Source organism: Rhododendron vialii, chromosome 1a, assembly GCF_030253575.1.
Source record: "Rhododendron vialii isolate Sample 1 chromosome 1a, ASM3025357v1".
NCBI classification, from domain to species: domain Eukaryota; kingdom Viridiplantae; phylum Streptophyta; class Magnoliopsida; order Ericales; family Ericaceae; genus Rhododendron; species Rhododendron vialii.
This window is the reverse complement of record NC_080557.1, coordinates 48,717,405-48,743,901: the sequence shown is the minus strand read 5'-3', so window position 1 is coordinate 48,743,901 and position 26,497 is coordinate 48,717,405. Positions and strand designations below refer to the sequence as shown.

Sequence of the window (26,497 nt, the reverse complement as noted above, 5' to 3'; positions counted from 1 at the left end):
GTGTTTTGAATATTTTGTTTTCACAGATTAGTTGTAATAGAATGCAGGTTATGCAATGAACATGATTTTTTGGGTGAATAATGGGAATGAAAATTTTCTTTGTAAAACTGAACTAGAAAAGAATAACATGATGATAGTAATAGTATACATGGATTAATCTATTAACATGCAAAAAAAGGAAAATATAAAAAAAGAAAAAATGCTTTGGAATCTGAAAATTGTATAAAGCGGGTCTTCTCTCATCGGCTGATAGAAGAACTTCAGCCAAGTTCTATAATGCCCAAATTTTTTATATTGAGATTTTTTTTTGTAATTTATCTTTATTTCTTTTTAAAACTAGAGGTTTGTTTTTTTGTTGTAATTTTGTAATCTATCTTGGCGACAAAATTTCTGAAAAAAACTACGAATCATTTCAAAATTTCATATAAAGAATATAAAATTAAAAATAAGAGAATAAATACAAAATTTCTTCTCATTATAGACAGAGCTTGGTTAGAGTTGCTCTAACTCCAACCAAATTCCAGTGAGATAGATCTGTTGACTGGGTTTCCTGCGTAAATTTGTTTTCCACTACTTTTTCCTTCGTTTCTTCTACTAGCGTTAAAGTTTTGATCCAAATCCCGACTCAAAGAACTCGTACCGATCGAGATTCGAAGAGCCGGGCGAGAAATCGAGAGAGAGAGAGAGAGAATGGAGGTGGATGGTGGTGCTCCGTTGGACGACAAAGCCAAGAGAATGAGAGATCTGTTGTCGAGCTTCTACTCCGCAGATCCTCCTCCTTCAATGCCCTCAAATACTTCTTCCAGATACGCCACGCTTGACACCATCAACACCACTTCTTTCGACGCCGAACAATACATGAATCTCCTCGTACGTAATACACTTATTACTATATACTACCAATTTGACATAGAAATCTCGGATTTGAGCTTTACCTATCTCTTTGAATTTGCTTGGTATTTGATCTGCGAGATTATTGTACATTTAAACAATCCTCTCTTTTTTTTTTGTTTATTGGCAATTCTATATTTCCTAGCTCCTATAACATTGTCGATTTCATGTCAGGTTTTATGCTTCAATTAGTGGAGTATGTCATTGCCTCGTAATTGGGGTGATTTCTTGGTCAGCTTTATGTTCTTTACAACTTCTTAAAGAACTCCTACGTACAATTCTTACTTTGCAGCTTAGTTGTTATTGCCATTTTAGTTATTCATAGCTCATTTAAGAATCTCCCTGCATGCGTGTCTATGTGTACATTAATTTGTTCAAGAAATGTGGGATATGAATGTATTGAGTAGTGAAAAACGAAGCAAGGTATGCGTATTTTTTTCCTTCTCTTTATGTGTTAGGACTTCATGAAAGGGGTTGCACCCGCCCTTAGGGGCTTTTGGTGGTGTGGGGACTGGGTTTGTTTTGGCTGCATTAGCAGAAGGTTTTTCTGGCCATTTGATGTTGCCGAATTTAACCACCATAAATTTATCTAGCTACGAGTTTAAAACCTTTAAGGGGAGAATGGGGTGATTTGACATGAGTAACTACATTGTTATAGACACTGAGTTTTGCACACAAAGATGTAAATGTTAATATTCTAGTTGATATGGCAATAACAGTACATTGTGGTTGGAGAATACCGAATTTAGGTTCGTTATTCTATGCATAGGACTTAATTTTGCTGTTAAGTGCCGTCTCAAAACATTTCCTTTATCTCATTTAGGACTGCAGTGAATAAACAGTTACATTTTTATGTTTTGATCATGCTTTCCTATGTTTCTGTTATGTTGTACTAGAAATGGTGTTCTTCTGACTGAAACTCCTGCCATTCTTTTGCATTCTAGCAATGGGAAGGCCATAACAAATTTCAATCTTCCGGATGTACCCTAAGTGTTCCAATGTGGGTTCAATGGTCTTAATCACTTTTCCACTTAAATCTGTAGGTACAAAAGTCAAATTTAGAGAACCTGCTTCAGAGACATGTTGAGATGGCTGCTGAGATTAAAAATCTTGACACTGACTTGCAAATGTTAGTGTATGAAAACTACAACAAGTTTATAAGTGCCACAGATACAATTAAGAGGTAGATATTTTCCCAACTTTTATTTTTATTTGTCAGCGGTTCTAAAGTCAATAAGTCATACATTTAAACTTGTAGAAAGAGTGGCCTTGGCATGAAGTTGCATTTGAATGTGGATTTCAATCTCAATGTCCAATATTCATTCAAAATTAACTAAGTATACTCACTTTATTTCACAGGCTTGAAATTGGTGTCTAGATCTAGATGTGCTGAATACATTATTATGACCACAACACTGAAATTGTGAAATTGTGAAATTCATAATTATGTTTCCCTGTTTAGATGGAAGTATTTCTTCTTTCAGATGGGCAATGAACAGTTGTTTGATCGTATTCCAGGATGAAGAATAACATTGTGGGCATGGAATCAAATATGGAGCAGCTTCTTGAGAAGGTGTTTGGAAAACATGTCTTTCTGTTGTTTGATTAACACGTAATTTTGATATAAGAATTTAAGAGAGAAGGAGAGATCAGGAAAGATGTCACATCTTCTTCATCGTCTTTACAGATAATATCTGTGCAATCTCGAAGTGATGGGGTGAATACTTCTCTCTTTGAAAAGAGAGAGCATATAGAGAAATTGCATCGAACTCGCAATCTTCTGCGTAAAGTCCAGGTAATAACGTGAAGACTTAAACCCTTGGTATCTGCACCTCTAATATAATAGTTGCCTTGTTTCTACTTCACAACAAATTTAAGCGTTGCGACCCATTTGTGACCTACTATCTGTCTTATCAAGGGACCTGGGGTTTTCCTTCTGGTAAAAAGAATCGAAGTGAAGTAATTCTTCACCTGCCACGTGGATGTGTATCCAATCAGTTTCAATGTGAGAATGTGTCTTAGCTACTCCTTTGTGAGTAGTATGGTTTTAACCACTTTGTTTTTTATTTTTATTTTTCATTGTGGGTGGTGAAAATGGCTATACTTGGTGGAACCTATTAATATGCATATTCACAGCTTCACTATTTTTATACTTTTCGACAGTTGAGTCTCCGATTTGATGGATATAGTTTTACTTTAAGTTCTATTCATTATGTGATTTTTGATGTTTGGCCGTGTATGAGTTACACCGTTTTATCTTCTGTGGAAAAGAGCAGTTCATATATGATCTACCTTCTAGGCTTGGAAAGTGCATAAAATCAGAAGCTTATGCTGATGCAGTCAAGTATTATACAGGTGCAATGCCAATTTTTAAGGTACTTTTCCGTGGTCCTATCACCCTTCTAATTCCCTTTCTCATTTTCTCCTTTTGCAATATAAAATTTTCTTCTAATATTGTTGTTCACAGAAGACCATTTACGTCAGTCTTCATTCTCTTTCACCAGGCATATGGGAACACATCATTCCAGGATTGTAAGAGAGCATCTGAAGAAGCAATTTCTATAATTAAGAAGAACTTGCAGGTTACATCTCTTTTGCTTTCGTTGTTATTTCCCAGTGTATGTAGAATTGTAGATTAATCTCTTCGAGGTGAGTATATGACGAGGAAGTATATAAGATTAACGGCCATGAAGGGGATACGCTAGCAAGCAGTGAACAAAATTAACGTGAGAAAAGTTTGACAAGAAATTGTATCTAGTAGAAGCATTGGTTGAGGAGATTAGAAAATGCTTGATGGCCAATGGCTTTAGGGAGGGAGGAGTTGTAGTTGGTTTCATTTAGTTGACTTTAGAGATATGAACAAGGACGGTTAAAATGGGATAGAGGGAGTAAGTAATTGTTGGTTCTGGTTCTTATCAACAGTGGGAAGGGAGAACGTTTACTCTTCAAGCCAGTGGCTTCTAACCCCTTCAACTCTTGTTAAGTTTTTGAAGTGACAAGTACATTTAACAAGTAAAGCCAGTTCAGAAAAATGACCTCCAGGTCCAGCTATTAATTAAAGTCTTAGTTCTGCAGGCAGGTCATGAGAAAAAGATGCTATGCCTCGAAGTTAAATTGTACCCTGCACTTTACCCATCAATTTATGATCTTCTAAGGTCAAAATTGCTTTGACATGAGTCTTGAAGTCTAATTGTTCTGTGAACTGAACGATCTGATGTCCCCTGGTGTTCAGGCCTGTTTGCTTTATGCTTTCAACTTTAGGTCAATCAATATTTCAGAATAATAGGATTCTCATTATTGGAGGATGAGTCTTCAAATGATATGCTGGCACTGGCAGAATCCATGGCCGTAGCCACTGATTCTTCCCGTTTTTTGAGAAAAACATATGATGTAGCTGTAAAAGGGGATAAATGAGAAAAAGAAGTAGAATTTTGTCTGGATCGAAAGCTGAATCTCGGGTTCTTTTCCTTGTAGGGAAAGCTATTCTCAGATACTGAATCCATACAGGCAAGAGCTGAGGCTGCAATGCTTCTTAAGCAGTTGGACTTCCCGGTTTGTATTCTGCTGGTTTTTGTGAATCATGCTTATTGTTACTTGTATTGCATATTTTATTCTTTGATGCAACTTATGTTTTGATGGGTGACCGTGACAGTTTGGCCATGCATTTTCAGGTTGATAGCTTGAAGGCCAAACTCCTTGAAAAGTTAGAGCAATCCATTGACGATCTCCGACCTGAATCTAGAGATATAAGCAATGCTTCTGTGGATTGTGATGAACCTTCTAAACAGGAAATTTTTATTGATTCAGTCCCTTCTACTGCTCATCAGGTAAGCCATCAGTGAACACAAAATGGCATTTACGTTCTTTTTTCAAAGTAAGACCTATATATCGGTAAGTTCTAGTAGCTGAAAATTAGCAGCTTATTTACTTTTTCCCGAGGTATCCTGCAAAACACATCAAATTACTCCAATAAATCAAGTTCTCTTGATACACGTGTAGATTTGTAAAGAACTTAAATTATACTGTGGATATTGTTTCCTAGGTATATACACGTGTAGATTTGTAAAGAACTTAAATTATACTGTGGATATTGTTTCTTAGGTATTCTTTTTCTGGTTTTCCAGAATTTTGTAGAGGGTCCCAGTTTCCCCCCCTTCTTTTTTCATACATAAAATGGATGTAGGCTACTCCACATTTCAGTTAGGGAGTATTGCCCTCCCTACCACATAGCCATCTGCAGGGGAACCCACCGCACTTATGTTGGGGCCCAAGGTAAGGTCCCACCGCATGCTATGAGCGCTGAAGAGTATGTTTGTTCCCACCAAGCAGATATCGAGACTTGAACCCAAGCATTGAGTGAGGAAGTCCAAGTTCTTACCCATTGAACCAACCACGTGGTAGTCCCAGTCTTCTGTTTTCCAGCTTTCATCCATTTACCTTCTTCATGTACTCGTAGCTCTATTTATGTGACTTGTCGTATGGTGGGAACCTTGTGTGATGCTCAAGGAAGCTGTTTCTCATTTAATCTTTGTTGATAGACTGATATCAAAACCACTCCCAACACTTACCGCGATAGGATTGAATTTAACGTTTTCTGAATGTTAGGTTTCTTGACTGATAACCTGATATCAAATCCACTCCCAGTCATTATGCAGTTGGAGGGGATTATCTCCGGCTTAGTTTTATATTGAGCTTGTATCAAGTGTAATAAGCATCTAATGACAAATATCGGAGCTGATGAAAACAAGAATACAGATAAATAACTAATATGGGAGCAGGCTGGTCCTGTGGTTCTACCAGATTTTGTGTTTCTCTGAAAAATGTGTTCCTTTCACTTTTATTGGAAGGTTAAATTTTTGTTTAGTTTTAGTTTTTCTGTTCTTAATTATATGTTAGTTATTTTTCACATGCCTGCAGTTAATTCATGCTTTTGAACCATTGCTTATCCACTAGTTTCTGTTTTTAGGCTTCTACTCATGAGTTTGTGGAAGCTCTCCGTGCTTATCGAGTAATATTCCCTGATTCGGAGCAGCAACTAATCAAACTGGCACAAAACCTAGTTACTAAGTATGACTTTATTGTAGTCATTTTCTCCAATATGTTCTGTGCTCTTGAATCATCTTTTAAAGCGATAATAATACCTTGGTCTTGTTCATATTCATTAGGAACTTTGAGGTCACTCAACAACAAATCAGGAGACAGATTCGTTCGGTAGACCTGTTGGGAATGCTTCGTAAGTTGTAATGCCTTCCATTACTTTACTGAGATTCTATGGATAGAATTTTTAGTGATTTCACTTTCAATTACCATTTTTTTACCCTATGTACTTGGTACTTGATTTTGAGTCGATATATGATTCTTTAAGTTGGGAATTGCCTGTTTGAACGTGACGCCCTAGCTCACCTGATGGCTACATACAGTTGGTACATTGCACCTTAAGATCTTAAAGTTAGATATTAAATTCTTTTTGTTCCATGGATTTCCAAAGAGTCATGTGGTACTTATTGACTGTGTCTTTAATGATTGGTAGCTGGCTGAATCAAGCAATCTGCTTGCTCTGTTGATTCTGTTCTTCAGAAATATTGTTGTTGTTGTGGGACATCCTAGGGCAGATACCCTAAACCCCATTGCTGTAGTTGTTACCCAGGTCCATGACGTTATTGATGCTTAGCCCCATTAAGCAAAATATTGGTTGGCAACCTTCCCTTTGTCTCACATGCTATTCACAGATGCATTTCTCCTCCGACTTTGATGAGAATATATTTATGGAAGAAAAAATCCCATTCATATTATTATGCCTTCTCAAACTGCAAGTTGAATATGATTAACGATAAAATATTCTTCTTTGTGCAGAGGCAATTTGGACTGATGTGCTCTTGATGGATGAAGTATTACCCGAGGCTGCTCTCTCTGCTTTTTCTATAGAGGTTTTCTTGTCATTTCCTTTTATTTTGTTGGTCATGATTACTGCAATTTGTGTCCATCCGGTTGAAAATAAACTAAGTACCCTTATAATTTGTATGTTCCAGGCTGCCCATGTTGCAGTCAAACAGTACATTGATAGCAGATTTTCTCATCTGCTACTTACCATCTCAGGTACTTCTTACTGTTTTACTTTTTAAAGTGTGAAAGTTGACTTGTTAATATTAAAGCTTCCTTTTGTTATAGATAGTAGATACCACTATGTACAGCAACTTGAAAAGAACTGACATAGTAATCTAGACCCTTAGAAAATCGAGCCACTCTATAAGATTAAATTTGTGGATACTTGGCAGAAGAACATTAAATATGTAAAAAGATTACTATCAAAGATAAAGGGGGACAAAAAAAAATGACAGTCCACATCCCAGTCCTTGAATATCTGATAAGTTTGAACTGGCAGATGCCCTTACAAAAGTCCAATGTAGACCGAAGGAGGGAGTAGAAGAAGAATATACTTTGGAGTCTGCCCTTGGTGCTAGCAAAAAAGCAGTAACCGAAGGCAGTATGGATGTCCTACAGGTAAACCATGAGTTATCAACTTGTCATTAAAACTAGTCCTCTCTACATGTGTATGGAGTTGTTGCTGGTTATGTTATCAATAAGGACCCGGGCTAATTTTGTAGGCAATGGTCAGATTTACGAATGCTGTCATTTCACCACAAATACTTCTTATGACTGAAATTCAGTTCCAGTAATTTCACATTTAAAAACTTCTTATCACATATTTGGTGCTTTTTGTGCTTTCATTTCTGGTTATAAGGGTGCTTTGGGTGGTGATAATTTTACAGTATTTCTTAAGCTAGTACTATTTTTGTGCAAATGGTGCTTCCCCAATGAGTGAATGGTCTACAAAAACATCGTATGTAGACATTGTACGATTGTGTTTCTAATCCCCAGCTTTATCAGTCTGAAGAGCTTTTTCTTTTCCCTTTTTCCTTCCTCATTTTGTTGGGGTGTATAGTAAGAAATAAGTGAAACATGATGGAGTATAGGGTCGTTGGCTAAAGAAAGGACAACATCGGTGGACCAATGCAACTAGAAACTCAAAACTGCAAACTATTAGGCATTTGGATCTTTTATGGTTTATTTAGAGATTTAGAATTGATGATCCTTTGGAAGTGTTCAGGAAGTTTGTGGATTATGGAGCAAGAATTAAACCAAATCATTCTGTTGGAAAAATTTGATAACTTGTCCTAATGTTCTAAACTAGCTTATCCTGAGTTCGACAGACCAGTCCTGCGAAAGGCGGAGCTTACCTTTGTATATTACCTTCTAATACAGTAATTCTCTCTTCCCGGTAACAAACTTTAATATTGATTATTTAGTGATTTAATTACATTTTCCTGTCAAATTTTGTTGTTGATATCTTTTTGTTGAAGCCTTTTTTTAAATTTTTTTAACCATGTTAAACAAGGATTGGATTACAAGTTGAAGTTGCTTATTGTAATGCTACCTTCTTTTGACCTTTCGACCCTTGTTATATCTGTTCACAGGACTTCCGCCAACTCCTTGATGATGACCTAGGACTGCTGGTGAAGTTGAGAGCTTTACTTAATGACTGGGTGCAGGAAGGATTTCAAGATTTTTTCAGAAAACTTGACAATCACTTCCTCTTGCTTTCTGGAAAGATCAATTCAACTGGTCAAGATCAAGGTTTGACAGAGGGAACACAGAAGGAAAAAATTATATCTGGGCTTCTTGTTGTGCTAGCTCAACTTTCTGTTTTCATCGAACAAAGTGCCATCCCAAGAATTACAGAGGTGGGTTGCTCATTATTGTTTCCAATCATGTTGTTTATTGAGTTTTATGCATCAGTGTGCTTTTCATAGCCTGAGGAGCCTACTTTGATCTTCAATTTGCCAGGAAATAGCTGCCTCTTTTTCTGCTGGTGGTGCTCGAGGCTACGAATATGGTCCTGCTTTTGTTCCTGCAGAAATTTGTCGAATATTTCGGTCAGCCGGTGAAAAGTTTTTGCACCTTGTATGTATGCTAGATCCTGATTTGTGAAATTCTCTTTAGACAAATGCAAAAAGTTCTCTTAATACCTTTTTATCATTCTGTGCTCACTCGCCTGAATCCACTATTTTTCTCAGGAGTGTGCTGCCATCATGCGAAGCATCATTTCTTTGAATTTCGTTTAGAACTAACTCTTCTGCATCAGAACATCTATTTTTTCCCCCATATATTATGACTACTGAAATTTATCATTGGCTCTATTCTTTTGTATGTCAACCAGTTAAAATGGATATTCTGTTTTTTCCAATCCTTGCCTTTCTTCAATGATTTCAGGTAGTGTTCTTTTGAGTTTGACAATCGTTTTCAGTCTGCATGAAAAAATTGCCCAATGAGGAGGTGCCTTCGAGAGATATCAGATAAATTGTTTGACGTTCCAATTCCTGGAAGATTTTTATTTGTAGAACGCTCAGCGATCTAGAATTCAAGCGCAAGCACTTAAATTTGAGCCTTCCTCTTCCAATTAGGTTGGGTTAGGATGTTGAAAGGTGATCGTTAAATCCAAAACCATGGACGCTGTATTCAGAGCCTCTTCTCTCACACGTTGGGCACCACACTTGGATTTAGTCCCTACTTTTATCGAAATCGTGCATCTTACAAAACGTGGGATCACTTATGGACCTAACACAAATACTAGTTCAACTGTTAACTTTACAGGTTTCTTGAAAAACCTGGCTTAGGTATTCTGATAATGACATTATCAGTCTCTTGCTAAATTAATAAATGTTTACTTCGTGTTTGCATAAAAGAATTGATGATTAATAAGTATGTCCACATTGTACGATTGAAGTTAATGAAGAGACACAAAATATATTGCATTAGTATGTTATCTTCTTTTCTGTGATATAAGTAAGTTGACATCTTGGATTTATTTACTTCGAGCATTTTCATTTTCTCTGAATCCAGTTATGTCGTTTGGTTGAAATTACCCATATGACCTGTGAATAATTTGACCTTTCTTTTTTATTCAGTATATCAATATGAGAACTCAAAAGATATCAGTTCTCCTAAGGAAGAGGTTTACAACACCAAATTGGGTCAAGGTCAGCACGGCACAACAATTTATTCGTGATAATGGAAGGACATTACTGAGTTTAGCTGTACTCTAACACTGAATTCTCCTGTAGTAAGTTGATTTTTATTTTGCTTTTTTTTTTTTCCAGCACAAAGAACCGAGAGAAGTTCACATGTTCGTTGATCTGTTTCTTCAAGAGGTAAGTTTTGTATTCATGTAAGGTTTTGATCTCTTGAATGGAGAAAATTTCATCTCAATATCTGAGTTTCTAAGAAACTTATTTTCAATGTGATTCTTTGCATGTCTTGTCTGCTAGTTGGAAGCAATAGGAACCGAAGTTAAGCAAATTTTACCTCAAGGGATTCATCGTAAACATCATCGAACGGACAGCAATGGAAGCACGACGTCTTCACGCAGCAATCCATTACGAGATGATAGAATAATCCGGTCAAATACCCAAAGGGGCAGGAGCCAGCTTCTGGAGACCCATCTAGCGAAGTTGTTTAAGCAAAAAATGGAAATTTTCACAAAAGTTGAACATACGCAGGTTTCGTATTTGCTGCTGGTATAAAATGTGGTACTTTTATTTGAATTTTGAACTATCTAAAATGCGAGTGCCTGCAAATTGCAGGAGTCAGTGGTAACAACAATCGTAAAATTTTGCCTGAAGAGTTTACAAGAGTTTGTCCGACTCCAGACCTTTAACCGTAGTGGATTCCAGCAAATACAGCTGGACATTCAGTTCCTGAGGACCACTTTAAAGGAAACTGCTGAAGACGAAGCTGCCATTGATTTCCTACTCGATGAGGTACTAGAATTAAGTTTACGATTGTGCACCATCTGAAAATGTTTGATCTTGGAGTTCAATTTGGTTGAATGTGACATCTAGTTTTGCGAATCGAGATCCTCTTCATCTGCTATAAGGCCTGCAATTAGCAAGAAAGAAATTCAAGTGCGATGGTTAATTTCACTTGAATTTCTTGGAACCATTAGTGACCGTGAACTACATTCTGTTCTTTTTTTGTGGATGTTCAAATAGATTACAAACTACACTGGATTGGAACTCGTTCTTTTAAAGATAATGGGTTCCGAAATCATATCAAATAATATCCGATCAATGTGATATTTTGCGTGGTTAAAGTTTTCGACGAGCTCTAAAACGTGAACAATCCGTATCAGCAAAATGAACTCGGAAAGGTACCATAATGGGCTGAAACTGGACCATCTAGATGGATCGTGGAGGATCCAGTTCCTGCTTTTAATTATGGTTTATGAGTTGATTTCCTTGTAGTATTAAGTTCCTTATTGTTGTCAGGTTTCCCATATGTATCACAATGTCTAGTTTCCTATTTTTATTAGGTTATTAGCCTGTAAACAAGAGGCTTTGAGAGTGTGTATTTGTCAACCTGGAATGAATAGAATTGACAGTTTTTGAGGCCTTTTAGTAATTAGGGTTGTTGCCCTTGTACGACTTCCCTTTCCCCTTCTCCCTCACAATACTGCACCACAAAGGATGATAAGCATGGGATTATTTTGTTGAGCAGGTGATTGTTGCTGCTGCGGAGCGATGTCTTGATCCAATTCCCTTGGAACCCCCCATCTTGGACAAGCTCATACAAGCAAAGTTGGCCAAGAACTCAGAACAGAGCCCAGCTTCTTCGTCCTTGCATGGATTTTCAAGTCCGTAATGCTAATGCTCTGTGCTGTAGGGGCAACACATTAGCTACAGCAGTTGTGTTTGATGATCCAAATGAGATACAGGCATCTCAAGTAAACAATAATGTCTTGAAAGTTAGACAAACCAAGTTCAAGCTTGTTTGGATTCGCTACAGTTCCCTACATGGGAGGTAGCAAAGTTTTCGAAACTACCACTTTTAGTATGATCAAGAAAGTGGCACTGGGTGATGCAGCGTTCACAGTCTGGATTTGCACCCAAAAGTTCTTGGAACTTCGATGTCCAGTTATGTTGAAGTTTGTAATGTGTAATCATTTTGGCCTCACTGGAAATACGATGCCCCGAGCATTATTCCCTCTGGACTTTCTAGTGTTTGTGGTATAGTTTGCTCTGATATCATACGCATACAAACTAAGGATGATTCGTCTGAAATCCTCTGAAATGAAATTTTCTCCTTTTCTACATTCGGGTGCTAAGTAGTTTACTAGTTCATCCCATGTCTCTTGTGGGACGTGGCCCAATTCTTTTTGCGCAGATGTAAATATTGGGCTCCGAGGAAGTATGGCAAAGAAATCTGGAATTTCATGAATATCTTCAAACTATCAAGCAGTGAACGTTTGTGTGCAGGATCACAAATATCTGAGTCCATACCAAACTATATATATGCACCCCACTTGTGCTGGGAGAATAACCTGTTAACCAGTTTCATGATCCAGAGAAAAAAAACGGTCATCAACCAGTGATGTTACCCGAAATACTTGCTACTTTACTAGTAGCAAACTAGCGTATTTTTTTTTATCGGCTTCTAGGAAACTAGGTAATGTGTGGTGAGAAAAACACGGTGCACCGCCTACCTGTGTCTCAGGGACACTGAATAATTTTTATTTCCCACTAGCGAGTAGTGTGAGGAGGTGTTTCACTTTCCAAAAAAAAAATACTTTTGGAAAAAGAAGGTAATTTCAAATTCAAATATAATGAAAATAAAAAATAAATTTTTAATTTTTTTTACACCGTTTAAAAGATCTTAATGATATCTATCAAACAAGATCTATATTGATAAAAAAATTATTATGTAAACATGTAATTTTTGAATTTGAAATTACTTTTTTTTTTCAAAAAGTACTTTTTGCTTTCAAAAAGTACTTTTTGCAGAAAGTGAAACACCCTTGAGAGCATGTACACCAATATTAGCAAAAATACCTAATGAAAAAGGCACAATTTCTATTATACCTATTCACTTTTTCTCCCACCCTTCACCAGTCTCTCTACTATTTTCTCCATATCCATAAACTATCCTAAAATAATAATAAAAGAGTGTATATACTCATATACCAGTATACACCCACACTCCTGTAGATATATATGTTTTCTTCTTTTGCTCGTTTTAAAATCCCCATCAATCGTCGAACATCGCCAGACCTCACCACTGGAGATCGATGTCGATCGGTGCTTTAAAACCCACACCCCCAAAACCAGATTCTCAATCAATTGGAAAGGACAAAGAATGTTGAAGAAAAACGAGAGATTGAGCGGGAAACAGCAAAGGCAATAGAAGATCGTACTCGACGGAAACCCAAATGACGGTAGATCAGATCCTTGCCGACTTTCTCATTTGCGCGCGCACACAAAGAGAGAGAGAGAAATTAATAAATTACTCTTTTGCTTGTGAACAGTACCTCGTCAAAAGAAGAGAGCTACAGTGGCTTGAGCCTTTTCTACCGAACTGTTTACAGAGTCTGGTCTGGTGTAGGACAACTTCTCTCATTTTGGTGAGCTATAATAGCTCAAATGCCTCTTTACCTATTCTTGTGTACATGTTCTGAGTGATGCACAGAAATTAGACGAGCGCTTTTGTTATGTCGAGAGCGCCGATCGCGAGCGTACATGTGTCAAACCATCGAACGGGCGATATCTTCATCCTTTATTTTTCCCGCCAAAACCAATCCCCGCTATTTCCTTCCGCTGGCGCCAAATCCTGAAACCCTCGGCACTTGTCTCTTCTTCGTTCTCTCTGCCCCCGCCGCGTGCGTCGCGTCTGTGCAGCAAGGACGGAACGATGAAAGATCTCGACTTCAACAGGGACAAGGGTAAAGCAACGCATTTTTCTCCTTCTCTTTCTCTCTAGTCTCTTCATAGCTAATCCGCGTCTGTCTATTAATTGTTTAATTATTTATTGCTACAGATCTCGCGCGGGATTTTCTTTCAAACTTTGCCGACGCAAATGGTGAACCCAAATACATGAAAATCCTGGTGAGTTCATCCCCCTTACTTTTCCCAAAGGGGTCAGAGCAAGTAAAGGCACTAGAATTAGAACAAATCCAAACATGCAGGAGAATTGCAAAAACACAACTTACAGAACAAAAGTAAACTGTTTCCATGGTTGGCTGACTTTTTTGCCCTAATTCTTGTATCTCTATCAGCAAGACGTGGCAAACCATAAAATCAAGGCGATCCAGATTGATCTCGAGGACCTATTCAATGTAAATGTCGCTAAACTTTATTCTGTGGGCTGTATATTTCATGTGACATTGCAAACCCTGATTTCCTTTTCCCCCCATTCAGTACAAGGACTTGGATGAAGAATTTCTCAGGCGTGTCACGGAAAATACTCGGCGTTACATTGGTATTTTTGCTGATGCAATCGATGAGCTTATTCCAGAGCCAACAGAGGCATTTCCAGATGATGATCACGATATCTTGATGACTCAGAGATCTGAGGAAGGAACAGAGAATACAGACGGTGCAGATCCCCGTCAAAGGATGCCTCCAGAAATCAAGCGTTTCTAGTAAGCTTCAGGAGTTAACTTCTCACTTTTCAGGCGCTAGTTTTGACATGAATTGCATTTTTTTTTCCTCATCTTGATAGCCATGAATGCCACAATTTGAGCTAACTTGAGCTCTGTAAATGGAACCCAGTGAGGTTTATATTAGGGCATCTTCAAAGGGACGACCATCTACTATTCGGGAGGTTAAGGCTACTTATATTGGCCAACTTGTAAGGATTTCTGGTATTGTCACGCGTTGTTCAGATGTGAAGCCATTGATGCAGGTAGCTGTATATACATGTGAGGAATGTGGTTTCGAAATTTACCAGGTAAGAAATGGAAGGTGTTTATGCATATCTCCCTCTGCTAGTTTATGATACTATACATTATAGTCAAAATGCCAGAGAAGATTTTTCATGTTATGATTTGGTTGGTTTCCACTTGCCAGTACTTCAACCCCTCAAAACCGTCCTTATCCCTACCCTCAAAACAGATGCAACAATTCGATCCTTAACTTCACCCTGCTCTGTGAGATGCGATCCTAGCAATCTCAATTTGAACATAAACTGTGGCTGCTTTATTTACTCTGTCTTTCATTGTTTCACATTTATGTGATTCACATTTTATACCATTAACAGGAGGTAACTGCAAGAGTTTTTATGCCTCTCTTTGAATGTCCATCCAAACGCTGTAAGACAAACAACACAAAAGGGAACCTCATTCTTCAGCTCAGGGCATCAAAATTTTTGAAGTTTCAGGAGGTACTTTTGCTCTTCTCTTGTTTTAGATGTAATACACTAACTAGTTAGCTTGACTTCATTTAGCTGGGTTCTTACACAATAATGTTTTCTTATCCTTCCTCCTGCATTTAATGATGTGTGGTCCAATCTCAGGCTAAGATTCAAGAGTTAGCTGAACACGTTCCAAAAGGCCATATTCCGCGGACAATGACTGTTCACTGTAGGGGAGAACTTACAAGGAAGGTTAGTGATTTGTATATGTTTTTAATAGATACATAATGTTGAATTTTAAGTGAAGCATTTTGCAAGCCTATAGTCTGATGTTGTCCTTGTACCACAATTTTCGTAATGCATTACCTGTTGATAGCAGGCACTACCATCTCTGTCAATATTTAAAAGTGTGACGCGTTTTGTAGATTGTTTTTTAGCTCTCTTTTGTATGCCTGCAACATCCATAATTGTTATTTTCATGTTGCATTGTTTCTTGAAATTTCTCAGGTAGCTCCTGGCGATGTTGTTGAGTTGTCGGGGATTTTTCTTCCAATTCCTTACACTGGATTTAGAGCAATGCGAGCTGGTTTAGTGGCAGATACATACTTGGAGGCCATGTCTGTTTCCCATTTCAAGAAGAAATACGAGGAGTAAGCCATTTCCTGCTCTTCATTAGCCTTATGGAACTTTAAATAAAGTACTGGCCATTTCACCTGCTGCCTTGCACCTATTTCATTGAACTTGAACTCAGTTTCTTTTGTTGACAGTTTAAAAAGTTTCTACTCTAGTTTTTTACATTTTTCGTTGTCCTATGTTTCCTATCTGACTTTGACCATTTAAACCGTGCATCCTTTGGCAGGTGTTGATGCAAAAATGGTATTCCTTCTAATTATCTCTCTCTAAAATCAGATATTTGTATTTGTCTAAACATTCTTGATGGTTACCTTTAGTTTTCGAATTAAGGGTCTCCATGGCATTGTGAATGTAAGAATTGTGCTGTATGGTATGGAGATATTTAGTGCAAGATCAGTCTTTTTGAAAGGCGAAGCAGAATTTAGACAGATTTGTATCTTTTCTCAGATAAAAACATGGAGAAATGTTTTGGTATAGCCAAAATAGTACTCAAGAGGTCAATGTTTAAAAATTTGGTTGTGAAGTTATGAGAGATATTTCTGATTGGGTTTTGCTGATAGAGACAACTAAAACAAAAATTGTAAATGCCAAAATTCTTAAACGGCATAGTGAATAAACTGTACGAATGTGTAAAGCATACAAAAACACTCTTCAGTGAAAAATAATTTACTGAAGATATACCATTAATACTCTTCTAAGAAACTTGCAATCTTGTGCGGATATGTTGCACTGATGTGATACGGATCTGTTTTTAGTGCTTTACTGAAAATGCATCTTAGTTAGGTTAAAAACCGGTCAGCGGATGTGATTGAGTTGGTTATATTGCAATTGACAGGTATGAACTTAAAGGAGATGAGGAAGAACAAATTGCGCGATTGGCTGAGGATGGTGATATTTATAATAAGCTGGCCCGATCCTTGGCTCCGGAAATATTTGGGCATGAAGATATTAAGAAGGCCCTTCTACTTCTCCTTGTGGGTGCTCCTCATCGAAAGCTGAAAGATGGAATGAAGGTAAGTGGCTAGGGTAGAAATTCATTTCTCTATAAGAGATCTTGTTTCTTTCGACATTGATCTCAGCAACTTAGCAATCTGAAATTCTGAATACTGCTTATCGATTTAAAGTGCTTCAGTCGGCTTATTAAAACTCGGAAGATGAATTAATTCGTGAGCAGTATCACCAAGATGGATGATTACCTTTTCTCTTCAATGGCATCTTTGTTGTTCTCATTGTTCTAGGCTCTCTCTGTCCCTTTTTAAGTGTCCACCTTTCCATTTTTGGCTGTCCCAAAATAAGTGTCAATTTCTAAAAGTGAATGGGTAAAACCTGGTATAATGTATGCTGGAAAAGCTTTAATTAAAGTGTGTTTTTGGAAAGTTAACCTTTTTAAAATGTAATGATGTTGATGGTGGACACTTGAAAAAGAGATGGAGGGAGTACATTGTTTTTGCTACCCTTTGTCATTTGTTAGGCATCACTCATCATTTCATAAGCTTATCTGGTTTTCTTTGCTATGACATCTGATCAATCTGACTGAAGAAATCTATGGATGCAGATAAGAGGAGACCTACATATTTGTTTGATGGGTGATCCTGGGGTTGCAAAAAGCCAGCTTCTCAAGCACATAATAAACGTTGCACCAAGGGGAGTGTATACCACAGGAAAAGGAAGCAGTGGAGTTGGTTTAACTGCTGCTGTTCAAAAAGACCCCGTGACAAATGAGATGGTCCTAGAAGGAGGAGCTCTTGTGAGACTATACCCTCTTTTGGCATCAAATTTATCTGTAAAATTGTGTTAAAATAGCATATATTAACACCCTAACAGAACAAAAGGAAAAAGAATATCCCTTTCGAAATGAGGATGTTGAACAAGATGACGTGTATAGAGTCTCCAGTCGTGTAGGTATTATAATTCACTGGTGCTGCTGTGTGGAAACTGTTTACTAACTAACCTACTTATTGGCAACACATAAAAATAAAGAAAGAAGGAAGGAAATGCTTTGGGCTTACTAAATCTAAGTGAATAGGTAGCCCTAGACAGAGCTCAATGGAAAAGTAAGATTCATGAAGCCGACCCCAATTGATTGGGACACAAGGCTCGGTTTGGTTAGGAGGAAATGCTAGCTTTGATTAATTGTCCTCATAAGTCCACCCTACTTCTTGACAGCAGGGAAAGAAAGAGAGGAAGGAGTTCTCTAATGATATTATGTGGTTCAATCCTCTTTCAGGTGCTAGCAGATATGGGTATTTGTGCTATTGATGAGTTTGACAAGATGGATGAATCAGATCGTACATCCATACATGAAGTAATGGAGCAACAGACTGTTAGCATAGCCAAGGCAGGAATTACTACATCTCTTAATGCAAGAACTGCTGTTCTAGCTGCTGCAAATCCAGCTTGGTACAAATAATGCCTTCTTCTGAACAGTAGTGCTTATATCCCCTTTGAGTTTCTTATCATATGCTCTAAGGCAGACTCCTGCAAAATAAAACCGATTAATTTATTGGTATAATAACATAGTCTAGTGACGGCATCATATGATATTAACAAATAATTTGGGATGGCCTATTTTTGTTTCATAGGGGAAGATATGATCTACGAAGAACTCCTGCTGAGAATATTAATCTCCCTCCAGCTCTTTTATCAAGATTTGATATTCTGTGGCTAATCTTAGATCGAGCAGATATGGATAGTGATCTTGAAATGGCTAGGCATGTTGTCTATGTCCACCAGAACAAAGAATCTCCTTCTCTTGGGTTCACTCCTCTTGAACCATCTGTTATTCGGTAAATCTTTCTAATCCTTCTAATCGTCATATATGATGATATATTTTTGTGTATTTTTCATGCCAGATTCTGATGATATTTCCTGATAAATATCAATAATTCCCCCATCCTGCAACCAAAAACAAATAGATACCTTGGTAGCATTTGATACAGTTTCTTGTTCACATATACCAGGGCATACATTTCAGCTGCAAGAAAACTGTCTCCTTCCATCCCAAAAGAGCTGGAGGAGTATATCGCTAGTGCATATTCAGGCATCCGACAAGATGAAGCCAAATCAAACAGTCCCCATTCCTATACGACTGTGAGAACTCTGCTCAGTATTCTCCGGATATCAGCTGTAAGTTTTCTAACAAGTGTGCTATGCTAATAGTTTCTTCCATGGTACGAATTAGCAAATTACGTTTTGGTACGAACGTTCCAAACATGGTACACTACCGTTCCAAAATGGTAAATTTAGCGATCCAAAGCGATCTCCTTAGTTTTCCCCAAAATGTCAACTTATTATGGTCAAAATAGAGAGAATGGAATTTCAGTGGGAGAAATTGTAAAAAGTTCAGTCGTTATGCTCCTAGAAATGTGTTTTGTTTGAATAATTTGACAAACAATATTTAGTTTCACTAGATGTTTATCTCTTAGAAAAGTAAGTTCTAGTTTTGTTATCTATAGAAGCCTGCCCCTAGCGTACCACAATTTAAGCATGTGTAGTACTGTGTTCCCGTTCCCGTTCCTTGTACCGGAACGATCTTCGTTCCAGGTAACATAGCTCCCACCTCCTTCCCTTCCCCTAACCCATGGACTAGGTTAGAGCAAATGTCCAACTATAAAAGTATAGTACATATGTTGTGGGGAGGTATAGCATATTTGGGATGTCCAGTCTTTAAGATGGAGAATTATAGGTGATTATGGTAGGTAGTATCCAAGTTCACTAATTTTATTTTCCCTTAAATTTGATCGATTTGATTACAGGCACTTGCAAGACTTCGGTTCTCAGATACGGTTGCTCAGAGTGATGTGGATGAGGCGCTTAGACTAATGCAGATGTCAAAGTTTTCTTTGTACTCAGAGGATCGCCAAAGATCTGGGCTGGACGCAATCTCAGATATTTATTCAATTTTGCGAGATGAAGCAGCAAGGACAAACAAGATGGATGTCAGCTATGCTCATGCACTTAACTGGATTTCTAGAAAGGTCAGTGACTACTTGGATTGGGGTTATTCTGTTAAGTTATATTTGTATTCAACTTTGTGCATTAGAAAACTGAAATGGAGGTCAAAGCAGTTGCAAGAAGCCCACAATCGGGTTCAGTTACTCTATTGGGATCTATATGTAAAATGTACAAACAAGAATATACGTCATTAAGCTGAATTGTTTTCTGGTATAAAAGATTTGCAGCGAATGCTACAAATTCTGCAAGTGCCACTATAGTCCAAATCTCTAAGCGTAATGGGCCTACAACAAGATAGCAGTCATAATGTCTTACCTCAGAACACAAGGGTGCTTTGTTTGGGGGTCAATGCTATTCTAGAATAAGTAGATCAAAGCTTGAGTGAATACAACAAATTCTACAAGTGCCACTATAGTCCAAATCCCTGAGCATGGAGTTTGCTTGCTTGAGATTTATTTGTAATTTGAATTCTGTGTGGAAGACTCAAAGAAACCACCTAACAGGTAGTCAAGTGCATATAGCATTTTCCATTTGCTGAAACCTCCTCATCCATAGTCGCACATGCTTGGACTTCGATAAACCATATGTGTTCATATTGTGTAAACCTCTTCTGTGTGATCGCTTTGACCCATCTTGGTTGTCATGTGGACTGATTCACTTATTTCAGTTTGGATGCAATGTCAATTTTCTGACTTGTGTTAGGATTGTCCTATTTGTAATTGGCTTTTGGATCAGATAAATTTAAAGTCTGATTGATGCGTAGAGTGTGGACACTGCCTGAGTGTTTGCTTAGTGCTTCTATTTCTTTCTTTCTTAGCATTTTTCAAAGCTGTCACATGTATGTAATGGGTTGAATTCATTATTTACTCGAACTCTTGAAACTATTAAAAGATAAAAACAAAAACCTTCCCGGTTTTCTAGACTTTAGTATAATGTCAGGGGATTCCAGTTGAAAGAAATGACGTAGCTTCTTAGTCTTGCATGGTTCAACTTCTTGTAGTCTCTGATTGTTTGAAATGGATGTGTTTTGGTCAGGGATACAGCGAGGCCCAGTTGAAAGAATGCTTAGAGGAATATGCAGCCCTAAATGTGTGGCAGATCCATCCAAATACCTTCGACATCCGATTCATTGATGCGTGATAAATTTTTGCTGGCTTACAATTACTTATCTGTGTATTATGTTTGCAGAATGTAGGACATCTTGGTTAATTAGTTTCTCAAGTGTGTTTTGAAAAGTTTATTACTCCAATGTTGTAAGGAATTTAAATGTAAGGGGCACTTAGAGGTAGCAAGTATATCAAAATTTGGAGAGCAAGGGCAAGAAAACTAGTGCTGAATCGATGAAAACCCAAAATTGGTTGCAAGACCATCTCCCCTATGCCAGTCATGCTATTTGCACATGCATTTGTACACATATCTTGCATATACACTTTTATGGGGCCCATCTCAGGTCCCACCAATATGATCTGAACCGCTCATTATTTTTAAAATAATTTTTTAAGAGTTCTTTTAAAAAATCAACTGGATAGTTAATCGAGCTTTTTTCTTTTCTTTTCTTTCTTTTTTTTTATTGAAGCAGTTAATCTAGTTGGATGACGAATTCAACTGAAGAAAGTTTTGTGACAACTGCTAAGGTCGTTTGGTTCTTCTCCCTTCTGGGGGATGAATAAGTGCACAGTGGCATGTCTTTTTTGAAGATTGTTTCAGCAATATCATTCTTTTGTCAAGAACATGCATCCGAGAGACAGGCACAGCACAGGCTACTTCTCGTTTACCTGAAAAGCATAAATTTTCCGTATTTTGAAAAAAAGGAATCCGAAGTGCCAAGTGGTTTTTCCCCTTTTGGTTTCGAAACTAGATTTATGTGGATTAATTGAGAATCCATTTTACGGAAATGCAATATGAAAAAATAGTTTTGAGATTGGAGATTTCAAAAACTATTTCAGTGAAGCTTTTTGTATTTTGCATTTGTTTATTTATTAAGTTAAGTTGTGCAAGTGCAAATATATTCATCCAATTTATGCTAATTTACGAGACCTATCCCTGTACATGTGCATATGAAAACTTTTATAAAATGACCAAAAAATAATATAATATTTTTCGAACATTATAATTTTATAAAGTGTATTGTGTAAAATATTATTTAAGTACTTTTACAAATTATACAATTCAGAATCTAGAATTTATAGACAAATGACTCCAAAATATCAAAAAAAGAAACATAGGAGCTCAAATTTCTTTCACATTACCGAGGCATGTTACAAATGTGATGAATCTAAAAATACAAATTCTGACTGATCCGGTTCAGGCCGATTCAAACCAAACCGTCCTCTATTTAAAAAAAAAAAATCCACTCGGAGGTTAACAATACAACCTCATCCTAATTTCACGGCTCCTCTCTACCAAAACCCTAACATACCGATTCCCTCCTCTCCAGTCTCCCTCTCCGTCTCTCTCCGACCATCTCCTCCTTCTCCGGCGGTGACCCGCACCCGTCCACCTCTCTCTCTCTCTCTCCATCATTGCACGATTCGCCTGATCTCGGACTGATTCTCGACTATAAACTGGTATCTCTTTCTCTCTCTCTCTCTCTCTCTCTCTCTCTCTCTCTCTCTCTCTCTCTGCGGCTTATTCTCGATGGTGTATTATCCACGTATGATTCATTATGAAATTATTCAAAGGCTTGGAAGTTTTAATTATTCAAATTATTAGGTTGACACATCCAGATGTTTCTTTGCTGTTTTTATATATTGGACTCTGCAATCTTGTTTCCCATGTTCTTTCATTGTGGATGGTTTTTCTTTGACGATGGCTGTAACTCTATGGTGGTGAGTGTCAAAAAAGTGATTGTCAAATTTGAAGTGGTTAATGTTTTGAATATTTCTAACTGCAGCTGTTAGGTGGCGGGACTGTATTTTGGGTGTTGGTTCTGACTTCTGAGGTATCTATTTCGATCTTCTCAGGCGGTGCAGCAGAACCGTTTTTTTTTTTTACTTTGTTGTTAGGTTTTTTTTCTAGACCATGGCTTCACATCCTCCAGCTTTGTTGTACGAGCTGTTTGTAAGTATTGTGGCAAAGATTATGCTGCCGGGTCAAAATCGAGTGGGCCAAGTAACTTGTTGGCACACAAAGGGACTAAAAACCTTAGACTTGCACGTAAAACCAGGGGAGGGGGTTTAGCTCGCGGCAACTACCTTCACTTTTGCAGATGCCAAACAAGCTCTTAATTCATATATGTTGCACAATTCTGATATAATCCAAAATGCGGCAGCAGAATTGTCTTTAGAGTTTAGTGAGAACTTTTGCACTTACATGTACTTGCAGCTGGTTTTTTAAATGTAGAACTGACAAGGACACATGCGGACACGCTAGAGACTCAAATTTTCAGAAAATGGAGGATACGACACTGCCGGGGTCATGTTAACTAATTTCCATATATTTTCATTATATACAAGAGAAAATGAAACAAAAAAATGAATCGTTTAGATAAGATACAAGTTTAACCTTTATCATAACCTGATACGCCAAGTTTAAACTTGTTTATTTTCTCATAACCCTAATAAACTTGTTTATTGTCGCAGTTTGGACTATATCAGAATTGTGCAACATATATGAATTGAGAACTCCTATTTACTTCGTGCATATTATTTGGCTAGCTTTATTCTGCTTTTAGTTGATGGGCTCTGAACACCATGCTTATGTCATATTATGAATTCCTTTTCTTTTTTTTAATTCGCATTCTAAATTCATAGCTTTTTTTTTACTTGGTGCTGTATTATTTGGCCAGCTTCGGTGCCTTGGCCCGTGTTTATGCTTCCTTTAGTTCGATGTTCTAAAAACCACTAGGCGCTAGTCGGGTGAAAGAGGCGCCTAGGCCGACTAGTCAGGGACTAATAGGGGCTTGGAGATTTGTTGGTTTTTCTATTCTAAAAATAAATAAATCTCCCCACCTCTCCCAAAGTTTGAGTAAGAAATGATATAAGACTATAAAGAAATAGTAACAAACTAGTAAAAAGTAGTAACTAGTAAAAAATAACCAGTCAAATACCAAGGTTGATGTTCAAAGGTCAAAACACAATGATGTCTAGTACTTAACGCATAAATTCGGTATATGATACATATTTTTGTTTTCTAAAATAACATATAACCCCTATATTTTTCAATGTTACGCATTGAAGGCTAAAAATTACAAAATAGACCCACCGCCTAGCCGATTTATCCCTGACTAGACCGACCGACTAGTCGCTGACTAATTCCCGACTAATGTACAAAATGCCTACACCCTAAATCTAGGCGTTGGGTGGCTGCCTAGCGCATACGCGCCACCTAGACGGACTTTTGGAACACTGCTTTAGTTAGTTGGCTCCGATGTCCCTACATTCCTCTTTTCCTGAATGGTGAAACGTACTGCAAGTACACAAGCGAAATTTCCATCAAAGTTCTAAGTGGCCGGTGTCGGTGGGAACCAAAATATACATTTTAAAGGGTAAACAGAAAACATTGTATTTAAGATTTTACTGTGACAACTTTGGTGAAATTGACTCAAGGCTAAGGATTGAATGGGGCAATGGCTAATACTCCACTTGTATCTTGCGTACATTAGTCTTTATCACAGTCCGTTGATGCCCATACAAAAGAATATCTACAAGGATACACCCTTAGGATTGCTGTATTTGTGTTTCTATTTGTTTGGGGGTAAGATGGAGGTTTATTGATGATATGCAGGAGTTTGAGGATATACGATGGAGGTTCAATCATGTGAAACTGTTTCCCCTCAACCTCGAGTTAAAGCTGTATTTTGCCTTGGATCAGAAACGCATTCTGTTCAGGCAAACAAAGGACTTCTTTCTGAGCAATTAGTTTTGATGAAAGAGGAGAGCATGACCGTACTGAAGGACTTCATTACTAAACATAATGTGCCGAATGAGGTTCCCGATGAAACAGATGATACCTCTTCGGAAGATGATGAAACCAACGAAAAGGCTACTGTGAAGTCGAAGAAGCAGCGGAAATAGCCGTACACAGTTTTTGAGCTTGAACTTAAAACCAGAAACATGCATGAGAAGCTGCTCTCGTGCTTGAGAACTGTCAAGACTAAAATTAATGTTTTAAGTCACTCGATGTTTAAGACAAGGGTTCTGTGTTTTTTTCTCTGCACGGCAATGTTACATGTTTAATCACGTATCAGCTTCTGGTAGCCAAATTTACAAACTGTGGTTCAGGTTGGTGCATGATGCACTTTGTTGCAGCTTTTGCTCTTGCAGATCACTGTCAAAATTGGGATGGAATATGGTAATTTTCATGGGCATTTACTCATCACAGAGGAACATAAATCCTCCCAATTCGGGAACAAGATCCGGTTTTTTTTTTTTTAAAAAAAATCAGAAAAAGGATGGGTGCTCCTTACCCGCTGTGGAATGTCTAGTTGAGCCATAGCTACTGCCCGTGAGGACAGACCGTCACCACAGCACTACCAAGGTACTACTTGGAAGTAGTAAGCCATCTCCCGACAAAGACGTCCCAGGACTCGAACTTGAGTCTTGTATGGAGGAAGCAAAGAACCTACCAACTAGGCTTCCACCTGTGAACAAGATCCGTTGTTATTCTAGTTCGTCCTCTTTTGTGAAACTATTCCCCGAGCCAGGCAGGTGATTAGTCATCAAATGGTTTCTGTGAAGATGTCTATGTAAAATTTTGTCGATATTTCCTCCACCTTTCTAAAGAGAGATCCTTTAACTACAGTTGAAATTGTAAGCAACAATTGGGATTTCCTAGGTAGTTGTCAAGAATCTAATCTGTAACTTAGATAAAATAACTGCTGTTAGTAGCTACAGGGTTGCTTTGAATTGGTGGTAAAAAGGAAAAATGGAAGAAAACAGAAGGCCAGTTTCTCTTTCTTGAAGTTTCTTCCATTATTGGAACAATCATAGACAAGTAGTTTTTCTTAGAATGTTTAAGGTTATCTATTGATAGTCATTTGTTAAAAATAATGGGTAATGCTAAGTAAATAGAAAATGTACCCTGAAATTATCTTGAAAAGATAAATCAACGATATTAATTCATTTCAAAAGATAAATCAACGGTACAGATTTGATTTATTTTAGAAGATAAATAATCAACTGTACAGATATATTATTATTTTTTGGGTAATTTCGAGGTGCATTTTTTGTGTACTTAGAATTATGGAGAAAGCTCAGCTTGTACCAAACTTGTTTTGGAAATCACAAGACTGATGGAAGTTGTTTTGTGTTAATACTAGTGCAACAACAACATAATCTATGTAGTTCCTAATCATTGGAGACAGACTTAATTCTTGGCATTATGCATAAAGTGAATGCTCTTAGAATACCACTGAAACAGTGCCTTCCCTACACACACATGTTATACTGCGAAACTATGCTTTCAAATCAAAGCCAAATGACATCATCAGAGAGGACAGACTTAGAGACTCAATTTAATTTTTGTGCATATTACTATGTTTCATTTATTGATAATCCAGAATATCGGTGTGCACATTTATTTAATACCAGTGGAGTAGTATTTTCGCATCCACAAATTTTGTTTTGCTATGGTTTCTCCCTCACTCTCAGTACTACTGCGTCTGGAATGGAGCCTCAGCCTAGGGATGGGGCCTAGGTTATTTATATGAACAAAACGTAAAACTTATAGAAATTATATAGAATTACAATATGATTCAAAAAAAATTTTTTGCTGGGGGATGCGGAAATTAAGTACTAGTAAAACAAGGGAAGTAATTTTGCCACTTCTCTTTTTGTTAATGCCATTTTTATTTGAGTTTACATAAAAATGATTTATTTTGTAAGAGAAGAGAAGTAAC

General features: G+C 37.5%; 3 protein-coding genes and 1 non-coding gene across 6 annotated transcripts; 3 read left to right on the top strand and 1 right to left on the bottom strand.

The window, feature by feature from the left end:
• Positions 1-452: 452 nt before the first annotated feature.
• On the top strand, positions 453-12,038 carry LOC131304656 (vacuolar protein sorting-associated protein 51 homolog). Of its 2 annotated transcripts, XM_058331992.1 has the most exons (20): positions 453-870; positions 1,935-2,074; positions 2,410-2,464; positions 2,579-2,686; positions 3,168-3,266; positions 3,396-3,473; positions 4,366-4,443; positions 4,563-4,718; positions 5,858-5,958; positions 6,057-6,124; positions 6,745-6,818; positions 6,921-6,987; positions 7,274-7,392; positions 8,367-8,633; positions 8,737-8,853; positions 9,858-9,929; positions 10,050-10,100; positions 10,218-10,448; positions 10,533-10,709; positions 11,446-12,038. In XM_058331992.1, exons 1-20 carry the CDS (start codon positions 691-693, stop codon positions 11,587-11,589), a joined length of 2,382 nt encoding a protein of 793 aa, XP_058187975.1. In that variant the 5' UTR covers positions 453-690; the 3' UTR covers positions 11,590-12,038. The 2 variants fall into 2 exon arrangements, with proteins under 2 accessions (XP_058187975.1, XP_058187982.1); XM_058331999.1 differs by lacking the exon at positions 1,935-2,074 and having other exon boundaries at positions 754-870.
• Positions 12,039-13,405: 1,367 nt separating this feature from the next.
• Positions 13,406-21,028, top strand: LOC131304682 (DNA replication licensing factor MCM7). The gene is made up of 15 exons (XM_058332019.1): positions 13,406-13,663; positions 13,759-13,826; positions 13,997-14,056; positions 14,139-14,362; positions 14,493-14,670; positions 14,980-15,102; positions 15,235-15,324; positions 15,580-15,722; positions 16,541-16,718; positions 17,261-17,452; positions 17,933-18,105; positions 18,288-18,491; positions 18,666-18,831; positions 19,461-19,682; positions 20,695-21,028. Exons 1-15 carry the CDS (start codon positions 13,633-13,635, stop codon positions 20,797-20,799), a joined length of 2,157 nt encoding a protein of 718 aa, XP_058188002.1. The 5' UTR covers positions 13,406-13,632; the 3' UTR covers positions 20,800-21,028.
• Positions 21,029-22,034: 1,006 nt separating this feature from the next.
• LOC131305703 (uncharacterized) lies at positions 22,035-24,839 on the top strand. 2 transcript variants are annotated; one of them, XM_058332430.1, is made up of 3 exons: positions 22,035-22,226; positions 22,553-22,600; positions 24,385-24,839. In XM_058332430.1, exon 3 carries the CDS (start codon positions 24,402-24,404, stop codon positions 24,672-24,674), a length of 273 nt encoding a protein of 90 aa, XP_058188413.1. In that variant the 5' UTR covers positions 22,035-22,226; positions 22,553-22,600; positions 24,385-24,401; the 3' UTR covers positions 24,675-24,839. The 2 variants fall into 2 exon arrangements, with proteins under 2 accessions (XP_058188413.1, XP_058188412.1); XM_058332429.1 differs by lacking the exon at positions 22,553-22,600 and having other exon boundaries at positions 22,037-22,226.
• A 1,199-nt stretch (positions 24,840-26,038) lies between these two features.
• LOC131308823 (small nucleolar RNA snoR100) lies at positions 26,039-26,149 on the bottom strand. The gene has a single exon (XR_009194576.1). It is a non-coding gene; the product is annotated as a small nucleolar RNA snoR100 (small nucleolar RNA).
• Positions 26,150-26,497: the final 348 nt, after the last annotated feature.

Excerpts from the sequence above, each read along its gene's own strand:
- LOC131305703 (XM_058332430.1), top strand. The coding sequence starts at position 24,402 with ATGGAGGTTCAATCATGTGAAACTGTTTCCCCTCAACCTCGAGTTAAA.
- LOC131304682 (XM_058332019.1), top strand. The coding sequence starts at position 13,633 with ATGAAAGATCTCGACTTCAACAGGGACAAGG. Across the intron at positions 14,057-14,138 it reads ATCTCGAGGACCTATTCAAT|TACAAGGACTTGGATGAAGA; the intron begins GTAAATGTCGCT and ends CCCCCCATTCAG. Across the intron at positions 18,106-18,287 it reads GCTGCTGCAAATCCAGCTTG|GGGAAGATATGATCTACGAA; the intron begins GTACAAATAATG and ends TTTGTTTCATAG.
- LOC131304656 (XM_058331992.1), top strand. The coding sequence starts at position 691 with ATGGAGGTGGATGGTGGTGCTCCGTTGGACGACAAAGCCAAGAGAATG. Across the intron at positions 7,393-8,366 it reads GCAGTATGGATGTCCTACAG|GACTTCCGCCAACTCCTTGA; the intron begins GTAAACCATGAG and ends ATCTGTTCACAG. Across the intron at positions 8,634-8,736 it reads CCATCCCAAGAATTACAGAG|GAAATAGCTGCCTCTTTTTC; the intron begins GTGGGTTGCTCA and ends TCAATTTGCCAG.